This window comes from Corythoichthys intestinalis, chromosome 3 (genome assembly GCF_030265065.1).
Source record: "Corythoichthys intestinalis isolate RoL2023-P3 chromosome 3, ASM3026506v1, whole genome shotgun sequence".
Classification (NCBI taxonomy): domain Eukaryota; kingdom Metazoa; phylum Chordata; class Actinopteri; order Syngnathiformes; family Syngnathidae; genus Corythoichthys; species Corythoichthys intestinalis.
The window spans coordinates 49,708,726-49,728,688 of NC_080397.1; the positions used below are offsets into that span (position 1 = coordinate 49,708,726).

Genomic DNA, 19,963 nt, shown 5'->3' on the forward strand with positions numbered 1-19,963 from the left:
GCCCGAAGCAGCCCAGCGATATAGTTTTTCCTGAGTAAAAACATTAAATGATTTAGTTGTAGTTGGGAGAATTTTGCAATTGCAGGTAAGCTATTTGATACTGTAAACGCAGATCATTTATAACTGGGGAATAATTGATAGTGAAGACTGTACTGTAACTCAATAATTCAACTTAATGAGTTACTGCTGTCCGAATTACCACTATGTGCACCATCAGTGACTCTTTTTGAAATATTGACATGTCTTAAAATTATATTATTACAAGCAAGGGCGTAGGTTTGGTCTCAACATTGGAAGTGATGATATAACAGCATAACCTGCATGTACACAGACTGGGTGAACGGGAGTCAGGGCTACATTTCTCAACAATATGAACCTAAATAATTGATAGGCTAAATGATCAATGCAAAATAAATCTGGATTGATTTATACGAACTTTCATGTGTATTGGTTCACGTGATACACCATTCGATTCAAACCTTTGTTTTCAAAAACTACCAAAGAAACATTTTGAAAACTTCCAGAATAAATGTCTGGATTTTATTAGCAAATACAAATTGTAATATTTGAACACAAATTCTATCAACATACACAAGAAATACAAACTTAATCTATGTGGGGGGTAATCTTTAAGTATTTAAATTGTAAGAAATGTAGTTAACGTTAACAGTAGAAAACGTACAGGAGGATATTCCTCTCAACGCAGCTTCCTTCTTGAGTTGGAGAAATTAATGTTATGCTAACTCTGATGCGGGTCGAACTTTCAGTATCAAAATTAGTGGCGTGTTCCCCAACTTCACAACATTGACATCTTTTTACATTAATTACAGGAGCTGCTGCTGGCGGGGAAAAAAAAACTTGTAATATCCCTTATCTTCAAAGGGGCCGGAGGAAGTGGCATGTTGTATTTCTGTTCGGCTGTGAATGCGTGTGTGTGTGTGTGTGTGTGTGTGTGTGTGTGTGTGTTCAACTGTTCTGTAATTCACTTAATAATGGTCGGGTCAATTCTATCCTTAGAACATATGGGAAGACAATCTAAATGACCTATATAACAGAAGCCATTATATCATGTAAAAAGATTGCTTAGAAGTTGGTGGGGACAATTTCAGCATCCTGAAAAGTTGGTAGTGTTATTTCCCTACCATCCCTATGCAAACCTACGCCCTTGATTACAAGCCATCTGACAATTCACGATTGCTTCATTATTATACTTAAATTATTGTAATTGCTGTATTGTAGCCACATGATGGCGCTCACACACTTGTAAAATGGGGGAGCAAACATCATATCATAGTTTTCAAATGACACAGAACTAAAATACAAGTCACAATTGAGGGCAGTTCCCTGCATATACAGTTGGCATTACTATACTATATGTCTTGACCACTACATGAAAAAGCCTGGAGGTTACTTATTTGTGCACTTGTGAACTGTATATCTACAGTATGCGGGTTTGTGCATGTGTGTGCGTATCAAGCCAGAGATAAACTCTGGATTAGCAATGTGTTGAAATGCTGAGTCAAACATCAAACAACATTAGTGAACCAACAACCAGACACCCCTCAGTCCCCCTTTTGATGCATCCGAGACAGCTGGAAATATTTTTGCGCACACACACATTATATTAACTCAACTGCATATTGCAAGGGGACCATATTTCGATTTACAAAAAAGGGGACACTTGGCCCGGTCTTGAAATACTTAAGTTTTACTCAAAGTTCACTCAAAGATGCCTCATTCCTCTAATATATTTAAAGTGTGCCTCCTCCGTCTGGATAGAAAATTCAGTTTTATAACAAAATAATAGGTATATAACCAAAGACACTAATTCAAATCCTCAGAAGTTACTCAACAGGCTTGATTATTACTAAAATAGAACAGTAATAATGTAAAAATTTGGAATGAAACAATGATTCAAATAATGCTGCTTCTGTATTAGCGAATAATCTTTGAACAAAATAATAGCTGTCTTTTCAATTCTTACTCAACAAATAATCTGAAATTATGTTCTAAATAATACCTCTTCTGTAGAAAATCCAGCTTTAACAAAAAGCTCTTTTCTCTTCCCAGTGAAATAATGTAAATCAAACTGTAGCCTTACAACAATACTAATTTACAAAACAAAACAAAACAAAAATGTCACTTTAGTCTTTAATTATCTTTGTTTTAGCACTTTGGGGGATGATGGAACACTGCTCCGACACCTGTTTTATCTGTTATTGAGCCCAGCAGAACCAACCACTGGGCAGGCTCTCTGGAAACACGTTACAAGCAGCACAGTACCGTAGTATTCTGTGCAAAGCGCTAGTCAATTTCAACACGTGTTGATTGGTTCCATGAAAATTAATGAAAACCATACATTTTCATGAATTTATAAAATCACACCGGACGCCCCATACAAGATGTAAAAAGTGGACCTGTCCGGGCAAAAGAGAACATTTGGTCACTATGGTATATTGTGGAAGCATCATTTGGAAGAAGCATTTGTGTACTGTTTGAATTTTAACACACAAATTAGAAATGCATCAAAAAGCAAATTAAGGTACATTAAGTCAAATAGATCAAAAAGTAATATGGCTACCAAGAACATAAATGTACAAAACATTGTGGAGTGATCATTTGTTAGCATCTAATGGAATTGTAATCGTTGTCCACATAAGAGCCCACCCTTTTGACTTTGTTCATCTCGTTACCTTTTCTATGGCATCTGACGCTGTCATAGAAACAAAGGATGGGAGTTTACCAACTGTGACGCCGAAGAGACAGCTAGGTTAACTGAACATTGGTTATCCAGCACTTTGTGGACACCAACCAAGTTCGATGGATTTACAAAAGTTTCAAATTTGCAAAACTTCAACTGGTATTCTCCTTGGCAAAAAAAGAAATTGAGTGGAATCATGTTAAGTAAGCCATGAAACCAACGACTTTTACAAAAGTCGAAAGGAAAAAGCATTACAGTGGGGTTCAAATGACAGTCCCTAAATGAAAGAACGCAATTAAGGCTTTATGTCACGCTTTTGGAACAGTAAGATGTAGCTAATGAGCCGTAGAAGTGGACTTGGTTTACCATTTACTGCTTTTGATCAAGTGCAAGGATTATGCTTTGGAACGCATTGGAACATAATTTGCTACTGTGATCGCAAACAGCAAATCGGGATTTAGTCAGAGCTTGAATATCTACCATCCCAACTACAAATAGTGGAAAACATGCTAAATGGAAGATCGATGCCCAGTGATTTGACTGGACCATTGAATGTCATTTTCTAGAATAAAAAGAATTTACTGTATTCTTCGGACTATAAGTCGCAGTTTTTTTTCATAGTTTGGCTTGGGGTGCGACTTATACTCAGGAGCGACTTATGTGTGAAATTATTAACACATTATGATATCATTTCACATGTTATTTTGGTGTTTTGGAGTGACACTGATGGTTTGGTAAACTTGTTAGCATGTTCTTTATGCTATAGTCATCTGAATAACTTAATAGCTATGGCCACGTTTGCGTTCCGCCTTTGGCAATGTGTGTTCAATTGTATTATTGACTTTTTATACTGAAATGCATGCTTTTAGTTTGTGGCGCTTTCACGCCCACGTGAGGGCGCACTTGCACTTGTTTACGTGAAGACAGACACCTACGCAGCTTGAGTGAGTGTGCGAGTTAGCGAGAGAGAAACACGGCTGCGAACCTACGTTAATTGTTTATGCTTGTAAAATATCTCTACAGAGGCAACGCCTGTGTGTATCATCTTTTCTGTTGTTGTTGTGTGTTTTCCACCCACGATCGGACACTTAAAGCCAGTTGTGTGGTTGTTTGAACGATGTGCTAATGCTAGCGAACGCATGCCAACCGTTTGTGTCATTGCTGTAACAGCACCTAATTATCATTCATTTATGTTGATGCGAACCTGTTTGGTATCGAGGACGAAATTGATTCCGCAAATTATATGGACGTTAAGCATCGTCATTTGGGAGCTTAGCTCGCTGTATAGCCTGGACCGAGCCGTAGCGTCCTGGTGAGGACAGTATATTCGCATTTCGTTGTTCATGCACTCTACACTTATTCAGCATGTTGTTCTCCATTGTATTTATTATTAAATTGCCTTTCAAGATGACAGATCTGTTCTATGTGTTGTATTTTATCAAGTAAATGTCCCCCAAAATGCGACTTATACTCCGGTTTGACTTATATATGTTTTTTTTCCTCTTCGTTGGGCATTTTATGGCTGGTGCAACTTATACTCAGGTGCGACTTGTAGTCCAAAAAATATGGTACATAATTATTATTCCTGATATACAGCTCAATTACTCACTAGTCTGCAAAGTTTGTTGGTAAAAAAACATGTCTGTTGTGTGGGAATTATTTGCAATGTCTATGACAGATGAAAGCGAAGCTATATGCAATCTGTTCAACACTGCAGTATCTCATGGGGGAGTGTCTTAAATCTTTTCAACAGGACAAATTTATTCAGAACATGCCGAGTTCATGAAATACACCATGGAAAAAGAAAAATGGGGTTCAGTACGATGCTCAGCTCCAAATATACTGAGTGTTGTTTGTAGTCTTAACTTTAGCTATCATACCATAATCTCATCAATAGATCTCTTTAATAATCTATCCAATTAGACCTTTCAATGTATCAAATCTATAGATATTAATTGTAGTAGCACCAGTGGTGTTACCAGGATGCCAGGTGTGGGTGGGCATTAGTCTTACCTGGGGGGGCAAAAAAAAAAAAAAAAGAAAGCTACAATGCCCAAGTAGGTCGAAATCCAGCGTAGAGCTACTGCAACTTAAAACATGTTTGGTTTTCTCCTTGAGATAACTGTTGTTCTGATTTGGTGTAAACAAATGAAAGTTGATTTGATGTTATTTGATTTGGAACACATCCATAACTGAACAGTATGGACATGCAGGTGACAATGTTTTTTTAGGTAACCTATTGTGGTTCCTCAGTTTTATTAAAATGGTAAAATGGTAAATGGACAGTACTTATATAACGCATTTATCTACATGGTTACCATGCCCAAAGCGCTTTACATTAGCACACATTTACCCTTTCACGCACACATTCATACACCAATGGTGCTGCTGCCATGCAAGGCGCTGTCAACCCATTGGGAGCAAATTAGGGTTCAGTGTCTTGCCCAAGGGCACTTCGACAGTGGGCAGTCGTAGCCGGGAATCGAACCGACCGACCCTTCGGTCTAAGGACAACTCCAACTACCAACTGCGCCACAGCCATTATTATTACTATTATTATAGTTATTCTTTGTTCGGCAGCCCCTTTGAGCTCAATTTAACCCCCTTAGAATGCTTCAAAATGCACCAAAATCGGCAGGCAGGTGCAATCAATCTTTGATACCGTGTAAAGACAAATTTCAAATTCACTATGTAGCGCCCCCTAGCAGTCATTATATGTCCCGTCGACGCTTTGAGCCCTACTTTGACCCCCTCAGAATGCTTCAAAACTCACCAAACTCAACAGCCAGGTGAACACTGGTGAAAACTTTGATAAAATGTAAAAAATGAAAAAATAAATAAATAAAAATATGCGTAAATGTGTGTAGCGCCCCCTAGGAACAAAACCAACATTTAATTTCATTCAATTTCACATCAATACTTTATGAATGGGATACCATACGGGGTGCCCAGACTGCCGTTGGTACACTACATCCACTTTTCTTTGGGTGGGCAGAGCGTGTCTGTGGGTGGGCACTGCCCCCCCCTGCCCCCCCGATAACGCCCCTGAGTAGTACTATTGGCAGTGTCTAGAGAGGAAATCATATAAAAATGATGACGACTGAAGCGAGGTGATTAAAGATGAGCACAAGGAACTTGAGTGTACTGGAACCCAGCCAACAAGTGAAACATCACATTGCACAGTGTAAATGTCCCTTTGAGGAGATGTAGAGATTTATTGCTGAGAGAACAATTAATGCCAGAGAGTGATTGCCATTCATTTGTAAGGACAATCCTGCCGCCTTGAAAACAAGACAATCTTTTGAGGTACTTTCCTGTTATAATATTGCCAAGAAAATTGTCTTACGCAGGACCCATGTAAAACAGGAGTTTACTCTGAGGCTAGGTTCAGACTGCAGGTCTTCATGCACCAATCAGATTTTTTTTCATGTTTTTCCAACTCGAGTGAGGCATAAACTTGACGGTCTGAACGGGACAAGTTGCATAGAAGTGGACCATTTCAAATCCAATCTGGGTCCCTTTCGTATGTGGTTTAAATCCAATCTGGGCCACATTTTTCCAGAATGTGGTGGCGGTCTGAACTGTCAAGTCTCCCAAATCAGAATTCATGAGGCAATAATTTTAGCAAAGAGCGAGAGCGGCAGGCAGAACTGCAGCGATGTAGCTGTGCATTAGCGTTAGCACCTAGGTTGAACTTGGCTTTTACACAGTAGGCGGGCTTGACCACAGTAATAAAAAATAAAATGGAGAACATTTTCTGATTCGACCTTCACTGCGCCACGCCTTCAAGTAGGGGGCCATCCCACAATCCGCTTCATTTATTCGCTGTCGGTCGCAGCAACACATGCAGCGATTCAACGCCGGATTTATGTTGAAAAAGTATGAAAGCTCTACCACACACAAACAGTAAGGAATGTCTCAGGAGTGATTTGTTCAAGGATTCAAGGTAATTATTATATTTTTCGTTTTTTCACAAGAATTTTCAATGTAAAAAGTTCTTTGTTGTAAGGCTGCCACCACATTGTCTAACAGACTAGCATCGTACTTCGACATATCTATGTAAAATAAATGCTAACTGAACGTTTTTTGTTGTTGCTTTTAACCAAGAATTGAGACTGTTTTAGGTCCAAATCTATAAAGAATTCAGGAAGCATTTATTCACAAGAATTTTCACCGGAAAAGCTCTGTTTACATAAGGCGGCCGCCACATTGACTAACAGACTAGCATCGTACTTCGACATATTTACGTAAAATAAATGCCAACTGCACGTTATTTTTTTTTGCTTTTAACCAAATATCGAGACCGTCTTACGTCCATATCCATAAAAAAATCAGGGATTTAAGCATTTATTCACAAGAAGTTTCACCGGAAAAGCTCTGTTTACATACGGCAGCCGCCACATTGACTAACAGACTAGCATCGTACTTCGACATATTTTCGTGAAATAAATGCTAACTGCACGTTTTTTTTTGTGTGCTTTTAACCAGGAATCGAGACAGTTTTACGTCCATATCTATAAAAAATTCAGGGATTAAGCATTTATTCACAAGAATTTTCATCGGAAAAGCTCCGTTTACATATGGTGGCCGCCACATTAACTAACAGACTAGCATCGTACTTCGACATAATTTTGTAAAATAAATGCTAACTGCACGTTTTTTTTTGTTTTGTTTTTTGTTTTGCTTTTAACCAAGAATCGAGACCGTCTTACGTCCATATCTATAAAGAATTAAGGGATTAAAGCATTTATTCACAAGAATTTTCGCCGGAAAAGCTCTGTTTACATATGGTGGCAGACACATTAACTGACAGACTAGCATCGTACTTCGACATATTTTTGTGAAATAAATGCTAACTGCACGGGTTTTTTGCTTTTAACCAAGAGTCGAGACGGTTTTACGTCCATATCTACAAAGAATTCAGGGATTTAAGCATTTATTCACAAGAATTGTCAACGAAAATGCTCTTTGTCGGTCAGCTCTGACGGACACACCAACAATGCAGGCCCCTTATTGTCCCGTCAATATCATTATGAAGTCTATGGCTTGGTTTTCTTTCTGTGCGCCAAATGAGCAATATTTCAGTATTGCTTACATGGCCGAGTCGGGGCAAACTGATGCACACACATAAGCCTTATGTGTGTGCGTCATAGTGCGTGCATGCGTTCTATGAATCAATATAAACATTGAACATAAGACTAAATGGAGATTATTAATGTCTGTTATTTGTGTCCTCTTTTTGGAAATCAAAACATGATCACCCTGAAATGACGTACAGGCAGCATGTGTAGTCATTTGTTTTGATGTTTCTGCGCATGCGGGTCAGTTTGCTCAGCGCGTGTCGGACCGCAAGTTAGACAACGTGCGTAATACTTGAACAGGCTCGATGGACAAAGGCAGTCTGAACGGTCATGCCAAATGACAAAAAATCGGAATTGTGCGTTAAGACCTGCAGTATAAACCTAGCCTTTGATGCAGCTGTGGCTTATCCATTTTCCTCACAGATGATCGATTCGCAAACTGATAGTTAGCGGCATGAGCATTGGTGAATCCCCCCACACAATCCCACCCACTAGTGACAGTGTAGGTAATATAATACAAGAGACTGGCTAACATTGTCTCTTTAAAATTGTAGGCAGTAGTCAATAATTATTTATAGCTTTTGGAACCCCTTTCATGCATGCTATAATTTGCATGCGTAGCGTTATCAGCAAATGAATGCAGCTGAAGTCGCGACTTGTGCATTCTGTACTGTTAACTTTCAAATATCTTGAATGTGCAATTTTTACTCTAATAAATCATTCATTGCTACTCTTTAGGGGCAAAGCATGTTTTCCTAACATTTAAAAAAAAGAAAAAAAAGGAAATAGACTCTAAGAGAAAACTAAATCAACAAACTATAAAGTTCAACAGTAACATTGTGTACAATGGTATGGCACTTTAGAATATCCAAATTGTATTTCTATCACCATCCCAGAATAAATTCAGTTCAACCTTAGAGGTTCCACTGTATTGCGCCAAAGATTTCCTTATCTTACTTGCAGTGGTTAATTTGTAAATCATAAGGTGCCGGAACGCAAAGTACATATGATAGCGCAGGGATGACAACACGGGCACAAGTCCCGGAACGTACGCAGAAAATGGTGCTGAAAACAAAACGCAAATGCCCACTTGCCATGCTGTGGGACTTTTCTTTTTTTGTCTTTTCTCTGTGCTTTTTTTTTTAACTCGTTTTGAACCATCTTCCTTCTTTTTGACAAAAAAAGACAGTAAATGCAACTTTTGGAATGTTGAAATACCGTTTGATCCTGGCTGCTTGCTCCTCAGAATCTGCAAATTTGAAGTTTTTTTCTTTTTATGTCAGGGGCATGATTTGTTGGTCCAGCTTTTCAGTGCATCAACAAATCTCCGACTGCCTCTTTCAAATGACGTTAAATTTTTATAAACAACATGCAATTCTTGGGATTTGTTGAGTAAATGAATGTATGCATATTATTATTTTTATTTTACAACGTAATGTCCATAATGTAACCCAAGTGTCAGCGCTGCCCCGCGTTCCGCTCCCACCAGGCTGGGACGCGAACCCACACGCCACGACGATTCTGTTCGGCAGGCAAGAACGGTAACCACTGTGCTAATAAGCTCGAGCCAACGACACAGCTGTTAGCTTCCTTACATGAAGGAATCGGCGGGGAGGTTTCCACGTTCCACAACGGATACAATTTGTATGTGTGAAACCTTCGCTGCAGATCCCGGACGAGCCCCCATTTGTAACCTGAGTGTCAGCGCCGCCCCGCTCCCACCTCTGACCAGGCATATTCTGATATGTTTTCCGAGGGACCCTGAAGTGCACGCAACCTTACTGTTTTTTGGGTCACGTGATGCGAGAGTGTGATAGAGGCACAGCCTGCCGAGAGCCCCAAGCTGTGTTCGTGCTGTTAGCTCCATGTGTTAAGAAACAAAGTTGTCAGCACGTCGTGTGTTTGATGCCTTTGTCAACAAAAAGTTCAAAACAAGACACTATGCATGATCAGTTTTCGAGACGCTGGGACTCGAGAGGTGTGAGTAGTAGGAAGCGAGGGGGAGACGGGCGAGAAGCAAAAGTTCGTGGTCGAATGTGGCGGCAGTCCGCAATTATTTTGTTTATCGTTTTCTAATTGTTGCTACAGTAAAGTGGAGAAAGTCATCAATGACTCCTCTCCTTCCCCCCGCCCCCAACATTTTTATTAGAGATGTGCCTATCGATCGGGTATGATCACGTCATTTTCAAAGTATCGGAATCGGCAAAAAAATATCAGCCATGCCTTTTTTTGATATATATATATTTTTTAATTTAATCGTTTTCTAATTGTATTTAACGTTACAAACATAATATGTTACACTCATCCAGAGTCTTTAGTTTAGGCTTAAGGTAGGGTTATCAAATTTATCCCGATAACGGCGGTAATTTAAAAAAAAAAAAATTTAATGCATGCGCTGCACGACCCACCCACGCATCGTCGCGCTCAATCTGTTATGGCGCCGTCTTATCTATATAGACCCTACCCACGTGACGTCACAACTCCGCTCTCCTGAATGGTACCGCCCAATTGTCCGTCAAAACATAGTGTTAACCTGTTACGGCTACGTACATTCCTCCTATTTAGGGCGTGTTTTTCTGCTCCTTAACATTAATAATCAAAATGGTGAAGGCGTGTGTGGCTGTTGGTTGCACTAACAGAAGATGGAAGGAGAGACTTGAAGTTTTACTGTATTCCGAGGGATCCAAAGAGGAGAGCGAAATGGACGGCTGCAATTTGACGTGAAAACTGGGCACCAAAAAATCACCACAGGCTATGTAGTAGTCATTTTATATCCGGTAAGATGCATTTAAGATATACTTAGAGGGTTTTGGGCTGACAAATAACCACAATTAAGATCATTGCTAGGCTAATCGCCGACAACATACACGTATGTATGTAGTGAGAGTGCTATCGCTAAACCATATAAACATTAAAAGCCTTAACTCCATTGACAAACGACATGAAATACATTAGACTTGACAGTGGATGTTAGCAATAACAAAAGATTTTGAATTGAAAATTTTGTAACTCACCTTTCCAAGCACAAGATAGATTCCTGCCGAATTTTCGTGGACGAGGACCTGTTTCACCCAACCAGCAACGAAGTATTTATAAGCCTCCAAGCGCTTGAAGTTTTTCAAATTTTCGTGAGAATAGGCTGATTTTGTGTGGACAAGATAATTGTAAATATCAGCGTAGCAGATGTCAGGCAGACAGGGCGAAGACAGTGGGTCGAAAAACATCGATTTGGGCATCAAATATGGATCTGGCGACTGTATAGAACGAAGCTTTTCCACATAACGCCTTTTATGCAACACATCCAGTGAGTTTACGGCATCAGAAAGCACCGGGTCTTCCATGAAATGCATTTTAAATTCCTCGATCAATTGAAACCAATGCTAATACAGAGACAAAATGACGGACAAGTGGGCGGAACCATACAGCGAGCACGTGGTTTTGTGACGTCGGTGGGTAGGGTCGAATAGAGAGATAAGAGGCAGCGTAAAATGACTAGAGTGAATTTTGGCAGGCTTTGGAGCCTTTTTTTAATTGGCTAAAGCCTTACAATCCCTCTCCCTATGAATAGAAATATCATGGGAAGCAATGTGGGGAAGCAAGGTAGCAATTGATCTTTTTCTTAACACCTTATGATAATTCCCAACGCAGAGAAGATATATCAATTGGTAGCACTACGCGCAGTCATGGTTCCACTTCCCATCATGCATTTGGGCATGGCTACAGTATCATTTACTGAAAGCTCAACAAATACACTAGATAGCAATATTTAGTCACAATATACAAAGTCACAAGTCTTTCTATCCGTGGATCCCTCTCACAGAAAGAATGTTAATAATGTAAATGCCATCTTAAGGATTTATTGTCATAATAATACAGTACTTATGTACTGTATGTTGAATGTATATATTCGTCCGAGTTTTATTCATTTTTTTTCTTAATGCATTGCCAAAATGTATATGATCGGGAAAAATTATCGGGAATGATTGGAATTGAATCGGGAGCAAAAAAAAAGCAATCGGATCAGGAAATATCGGGATCGGCAGATACTCAAACTAAAACGATCGGGATCGGATCGGGAGCAAAAAAACATGATCGGAACAACCCTAGTTTTTATATTATTATTTTTTATGTACGAGAGGTGCCGGATCTGCCCAAATAAGTTCCGGAACACAGGGAAGCCAAAATCAAGAGGTGCCGGATCTTGTTCCGGCAAGATCCGGCTTAAATTAACCCCTGCTTACTTGGCTCCAGTGCATTCCTCTGCATTCCAGCAGTGATCCCAGCAACTTGTTGGCCATGGCCCACCAGCCGTACGTAAACATCACGTGCGGTATGATTGGCAATGCGTAAATGGAGGCTGCGCTGGGTGGTGATCTTCACTTGGCACCTCAAGGCTTGTGCCACCACTACTGAGGATGACGATGGCAGGTCCTCCGAGGCCTCTCTTGGGTGGAATACTTCCAGGGTACCGGCATCTTCCTCTTGGACCCCTTTGGCCTCTAGCTCCTCTGGCGGCAAGCTACCCGGGGTACCGTGGTTTGGTTGAGCGGCACCATCCAACTCCAAACCGATTTTACCCAATTCATCATTTCGGTGGTCAAGAACGTCCATCATTCAGTCTGATGAATAAACTCCGACCCAACTATCCACTGTGACACCCCTACATTGACTGACCGGACTGTTTTTGGCATATGAACACACACACACACATACCTCTGTGTACACACTCGAGAGACAGTAGATGACACTGAACAGATACATTCTCTCTCTCTCTCTGCTCCACACACATGGCCAGCCCTCGCGTGAATGTCAACCATGTTAACAAAGACTGCAGGGGCATTAGAGGCAGATCAACCAAAGCTTTAGGTTCTAAATATAACAAGGAGGTCCTGGTGGACGAGGGGCAACTAATCTAACTTTGATTACAAAATGCAGGCCTGACCCCGGATGGGTGGGGATCATTTTCCACTTCCTCACTTCAAGTCAGTCCTTATGAAGGTCTTTTCTGGGTCCCATTGGTGCTTTACACACATCCCATTAAAATGTTTACCGTTGTGTACCTACAAATGATATTTGTCAGGGATGATTCAGCTTTCAAGGGAGCCAATCGATTCGTACTTCGAGACTTGAGCCTCTAACCTAAGGACCTTAAATTCAGTTCTTACAGTAGTTAAAAACTTGGGACTGACCAATTGACCTTACCTACTTTTCACTATTAAAATGCCCCGAGCCAGGCAGCTAACTGCAGATAGTGCAAGAAAAAAGAACAAATGTTTCTCATTAGAACAGAAGGCTCCTGGAGTTAGAGGGAAGCTCTGACTTAAAGGCTCTAATAAGCCCCAATTTTTGTCTTTTACTAAAATATGTTATTAGATACATAAAAATTTTTGCATCGATTTAAAAATCTATAATATTTAGTACATGTTTTGACCTACGGGGGGCGCCATGTTTTATGCGCGCAACGGACACCCGGGGTGATGACGTAGTTTGTCACTGTCACTAGATGAACACTACCGGTAATCTGCAACTCCATCTACACTGCGAGACGTCCAACACATGCACACATCGGTTATAAGTGGCAAGTACTAATTGTGTTTTTATTGAGTCTTTTATTCCCTTTTCATTACCTCAAAATACTTTTTGCACGTGCTTTCCTCTCATACTTTTAAACAATGTGTTTTCTTATGGTAGCTTTGAAGCAGATTGTTGATCTGTTGACCACATTAGTCACGTAGCGCAGGGATCCCCAACCACCTGACCGGGGCCCGGTACCGGTCCGTGGCTCATTTGCTACCCGGCCGCAGAGAAATAATAATTTGTTAATGATTGTAATCTGTCTTGTGCCTCTTGACTAAACCGAGTAGAGATCTGTGTACGATGCCCTCTAGTGGTTGGCCGCCATTACTGGGGTGTTTGCACACCCAGTGTCAGTCAGTCAATGTAAACATTAGCTGCTGTTGGCTGTGTGCTGCGGGCGGCAACATCTTTGGACAGGTTTTATCACTGAAAAAAGGCCACCAGCTGAGCCAGTAGAGGACCCTGCAACCAAGTCCATTCTGCATATTAAGTGGCTAAAAGCTAGCAAAGAAGGCAACATAGCGAATGCACTGAGAGCATCATACCTCATGTCAAACCTTATTGCTAAAGCCAAGAAATCTTTTACAATTGGAAAAGGACCCATGATACCTGCGACCAAGGATTCTTGCTGTCACGTTTTAGGAGAGGCCGTTGTTACAAATGTTTGATTAGGCATATAGCGAGTTACATTTTACTTAATGTTGGCTTTTAGCCCGTCGTGTTATTTTAAATTTACTATAATTTTCTGCCACACATTGTCGGTGCATGAAAAAAAAAAGGCCCACAGCACACCAGTCCGTGGTGCAAAAAAGGTTGGGGATGACTAATGTAACGTATTTAAACCACCCTTATTTGATATTACTACATTTAGTATTTTCTCAAGGCATTTTTATGACGTTCTGCCTGTATGCATCGAAATAAAACAAGATGAAAGCGCACATTAGTACTTTGGGTGTCAGATTTGCCTGTTGTAGGACATTTCACCGGTGTAGCACATTTTGGCAGAACACTGTTTTTGCCTTTATCATGTCTAGTCTCATCCAGTCTTTCCTGTTCATTTTGCTTTTGCTGCTCGTTTTGTGAAATATCGACGGTTCTGTCATGCTCATTAATGTTCCTCTCGGGTTCAAATTGGAGGGTTGAACAGATGACATGTTTATGTCACTAGAGTCATACTCTGGAAGCTGGTAGCATAACCCGTGACGTCAACAACGATAGCGACCTACAAGATAACTAATTTTACAAATTTATAAAAACAAAAACATCAAGAGGGGTTTTAATATCAAATTATTTTAACTCATAATATTGTTTATCATTTAAGAACTATAAGTTGTTCTCTCTGTGGATCCCTTTATGACAAAGGGAACATTAGCTCAACTTAGATACAAATTTATTTCAAAGATCTAGGCTTTAGACAGGTGGACTCAATGTCTAAAGCTCACTGTGGACTAAAATTAGGTTTAGTCTTGAAAAATGATAGTTCATTTTAATGTCAATTTGCTCATGAGGAAATAGGGAAATAGATATCAAGTACTAGAACAGCGGAGGAAACTACAGTATTTCAAATTTTGGGGACTAGAAGGGTATGAGCTCGAGTTAGACCTGAGGGAATGTTAAAAGTAGTGACTACAGGAAAGAAAGTTATTCTGGTTATACCTCATTGGCCAATATTCATTGTTGTTAACTGCTTTTTGACATAGTTTGGTTTCGTTTAAAGTGCAGAAAGTTGCCAAGCCTTGGATTGGTGGATGGCAGGTCTCAATGTGGATGACAGTCTATACTGGTTGCTTATTAATTAGCACTTCTTAAGTGTCTTTGAGGAAGGCATGGAATATTTTTTAAAAGAAATGTATAACCAGGAATCGAGCCTACTGGGAACATTAGCCCAGACTGTTGTTACTAGCGTTACATTAGTGGAAATTGTACTTTAGAGCCACAGAAAATGACTCCTGTACTACTACATATGACAGTGTATTAAAGTAGTATCATTGACTAAACAGGACATGGCAGGAGTGTAGTCCATTGCATAAAGAATATCCATCAGTGATAGCAACAAGGTCGACACAGACGCCCGGCCATGCAGCTTCCTGTTTCTCTTCTAATGTTGGAGATTAGAGCTCTGAATATAGACGGTGATCCTAGACGGCGAGGACACTTTATCCCAATGTCCTTGCAGTTGGTTGTTGATGCTTCCGAGGTGAGGTTGTGATTGGAAACCAACAAGATTGAACTACCCCTGAAGATCCATCACATCCAAACATTGTCAGGCATACTGTAACTACCTATCATCTTACCCTCTGCTCTTTATACCTTACATTTATGCTTTGATCAGATAATATATGGGAGTGGAACAAAGAATAAGGTCAGAGACGGATGAAAACATGCAAATGAAGTAATGAGAGAAAAACTAAAAAGCAGTCTTGGGAAATCCTTTAATGCAATGGTCTCCAAACCATTCCTCAAAGGCCCGCTGTGGGTTGTGGTTTTTGTTCCTGCCGATCCAGCACAGATATAGTTGAACCAATGAGGTTTCTGCTGCTAAAAAAAAAAAAAAAAAAAGCATCTGACTGCAATCAATTGATTGCACTTGTAAAACACCAGATTGGTGAAAAAGTGTACTCATCTTGTTTGGTTGAAATCAAATGCTGCACCTACAGTGGGCCTTTGAGGACTGGGTTGGAGACCCCTGCTTTAATTGACAGCTCTGATCTGGACAGAGGAGGTGGTTTCCTGAGATACTATTATACTGTGATCTGATATGTCTTTGGCACAACCACAATCAAACTGGTCATATTACAGGATTTATTTTTCCCCCAATACTTAAAACAATTTCCCAGTGTCTTAGAAAAATACATTACACTGCATGGAATGAAACTTTACTCCCCCTATTCCTTGTCCTGCTGAAAACATGGAATTTTTGGAGGACTCTCTCCACTAAACACTCAACACCACTGGGCCAATAGCAAGGTCCAGGTTTCCGTACCGTGAAGACTTAAGTTGAACTTTACAACTAGAAAGGGTTTGTACGGTTAACAGACTGGATCACCAGGGCAAGGAATTGTGTAACAATGGGCAGGATCTCGCCTGTTTCTGGATAATAGCATTTCAGTTTAGTCAAGTCATATTTATTTCTAGGGGCGATAGTGGCGCAGGTGGTTCAGAGGGTCGCCCACTAATTGAAGGATCGGGGTTTAATTCCAGTCCCCACCTGTTCCCATTGTCATGGTATCTTTGGACAAGATACTTCACCCTACTTGCCTGTGTGGAAGGAGTGTAAGATGGTGGTCGGGAGGGCTGATGGCGCGGATTGACTGCTTCGCTTCTGTCAGACTGCCCCAAGACAGCTGTTGCTACAGTAGTGGCTTACCACCATCAAGTGCAGAGTGAAAGAAAATTGCAATGTAAAGTGTTTTTGAGTGTCCCCAAAAAAGCGCTATCTAAATCCAAGGCATTATTATTATTGTTATTACTATTAATATTTAGGGTTTTTCCGATCATGTTTTTTTGCTCCCGATACGATCGTTTTAGTTTGAGTATCTGCCGATTCAGATATTTCCCGATCTGATTGCTTTTTTTTCGCTCCCGATTCAATTCAAATCATTCCCGATAATTTTTCCCGATCATATACATTTTGGCAATGCATAAAAAAAAAATGAATAAAACTCGAATATATACATTCAACATACAGCACATAAGTACTGTATTTGTTTATTATGATAATAAATCCTCAAGATGGCATTTAAATTATTAACATTCTTTCTGTGAGACGGATCCACGGATAGAAAGACTTGTGACTTTGTATATTGTGACTAAATATTGCCATCTAGTGTATTTGTTGAGCTTTCAGTAAATGATACTGTAGCCATGCCCAAATGCATGATGGGAAGTGGAACCTGGACTGTGCGGAGTGCTACCAATTGATATATCTTCTCTGGGAAATAACATAAGGTGTTAAGAAAAAGATCAATTGCTACCGTGCTTCCCCAAATTGCTTCCAATGATATTTCTAATCGTGTGAGATTGAGGGATTGTAAGGCTTTATCCAATTAAAACAAGGCTCCAAAGGCTGCCAAAACTCACTCAACTCATTTTACGCTGCCTTTTATCTCTCTATATAGGTAAAACGGCGCTATTACAGATTGAGCGTGACAATGCGTGAGTGGGTCGTGCAGCACATGCATTAATTGCGTTAAATATTTTAACGTGATACATTTTTTTTTTAAATTACCGCCGTTATCGGGATAAATTTGATAATCCTACCTTAAGCCTAAACTAAAGACTCTGGATGAGTGTAAGATATTATGTTGGTAACATTAAATACAATTAGAAAACGATTTAATTAATATATATATATATATATTTTATTATTTTTTTAAAAAGGCATGGCCGATATTATTTTGCCGATTCCGATACTTTGAAAATGACGTGATCGGACCCGATCGACATCTCTGGTTATTGTGATATGTAAGTTAACCCCATCATTGCATAACAATCCAGCGGAAGTGTAAAGGGGCTTGCTCAAATTTTAAAAACGACTTGGTGGTTTAATTTCACACTTAAACGATTGTCAGCAATCGCTTCCGTAAGTTCAATTAAAAATCGCTTTTACCCAATATATTGTCCTGGAACCTGCAAACATTGTGGAATTACAAAGTCAACTATAGAGGTGCCTTCACTTACAAGTGTCGCAGCTTTTTGCTTTTTTTTTTTTTTTTTTTTTTTTTTTTTAAGACAACAAGTGATCAGCCGCTAGTGCGGGTTCGGCCATGTTGCTCGCTGTGCGGTAGGATCAAATAATATTTGTCAGCGCATCTACCCTCCATAGTTATTCTGTATACTTTAATTGAATTTCATGCCTAGACGGAGGGCTACACATTAAAATCTGCATGTTTAAAAGGTTGATACACCCACATATTCAGACAGGAACAAGTGCACTTACACAGACACGGCGGCACCCAAAGGGAGGATCATGGGAAGGGTATTTTTAGCAGGCGGCCATTGGCGTCTCCAGGGTTACTGCACTGATGGAGGGACGGGAGCATCAGCTGCTCAATTAGCACTCTTTGTGAGGGATGTGTTCGTGCAAGCATTCATATGACCTCCCTATGGGACGTATATTTGTGTGTATAAGGTGATGCATCCGCCTACCGTTTTCTGTGACTGCTTCGTCATACTCGTTAGTGGAGGGCAGGGCTGGTAACAGAGGTTCCATGTTCATGATGAGGTTTTTATGGCTCAAAGAGCTAAAACTTCGACTCTGACCAAACAATGCCCTGAAAAGTAAAATAATAGATTTGTAATTATTTTAAAAAATATTAGTAATTAGGGGGGGGAAAGGGTTGTTGGTGCAGCCACACTGCCAGCAACCTCCCTAAGCTTCTGTTCTGTCTTGTTAGAAAGTCAAGCTCATGTAAGCTTGAATCTGATATTATACAAGGAAGTGAGTTTATTTTGGGGGGGGAACAAACTGTATTATGAACTATTAAATCTGTATGAGAACACATGCACTGTGTGAGTAGTCCTTACCTGCGCACTTCAGGTGGATCTCTCTGAATTTTAGAACTGGCTTCTATTACTTCCTTAGCTACTCTTCCACTGCGGGGAGGGAAAAAAAAAAAAACAATTCACCCATTAGTGTCATTATAGACATCCTTAAGCCACAAGAAATTGACACTCTTTTCAAAATGTTAGTACCGTATTGGCCCGAATATAAGACGGCCCTGATTATAAGACGACCCCCCTCTTTTTTAAAGACTCAAGTTTGAAAAAAAGACTTTTCACAGAAAATAATTGCAGTATATCTGAAACAAATGATTATAACAATATATTTGAGAGAAAAAGCGTGTTATTTTGCCTCATTCAAATCTTAATATCTGAACATTTAAATATATAAACTAAAGTGCAATCACATTCGTAAATGAATGGCTTCTGGTTTTTGAAATGTTAAATAAACCAATCTATTGTGATAAAACAACAAAATTGCAATAACTGCATTAACCATCAACGTGAAGTCTAACTGTAACTGTAGTCTCGAAAGAAATCTGAATAAGGAAAAACATTGCAATAAAATAATGCAAACTGGTTAAACTTGAGAGTAGCTGAGATCTTTCATGACAGAACATTGCTTCAATGATATCTGGCGCCATCTAGCGTCGAGAATGGGTATAATGTCTAGACCGCAAATATAAGACGACCCCCACTTTTTCAGTCTTATTTCAATGCAAAAAACTAGGGTTGGGAAACTCTGGCATGAAGCCGATTCGATATGTATCTAGATACACAGGTTACAATTCGATTAAAAAAACGATACATTTTTTAGGCTGAGCGATTCAATACAGTTTAAAAACGATACGGTTCGATACAGAGTGAAAACGATACGATAGTAAACATTTGTTGTGTGTGTTCGTACAGTATTTTAAAAATATTTTAAAAAGTAGGGCTGTCAAACGATTAAAATTTTTAATCGAGTTAATTACAGCTTAAATTATTCGTAATTAATCACAATTAATCGCAATTCAAACCATCAATAAAATATGCCATATTTTTCTGTAAATTATTATTGGAATGGAAAGATAAGACACAAGACGGATATATACATTCAACA

General features: G+C 39.7%; 1 protein-coding gene across 2 annotated transcripts in view; it reads right to left on the bottom strand.

The window, feature by feature from the left end:
* Positions 1 to 19,963, bottom strand: part of frmd3 (FERM domain containing 3) — a 181,103-nt gene that overhangs the window by 8,132 nt on the left and 153,008 nt on the right. For both annotated transcript variants that reach the window (XM_057832493.1, XM_057832494.1), the window contains 2 exons: positions 18,886 to 18,954; positions 18,508 to 18,632 (listed from right to left, as the gene is read on the bottom strand). In XM_057832493.1, the coding sequence (XP_057688476.1) occupies positions 18,508 to 18,632; positions 18,886 to 18,954 (194 nt within the window). The remainder of the gene's footprint in view (positions 1 to 18,507; positions 18,633 to 18,885; positions 18,955 to 19,963) is intronic.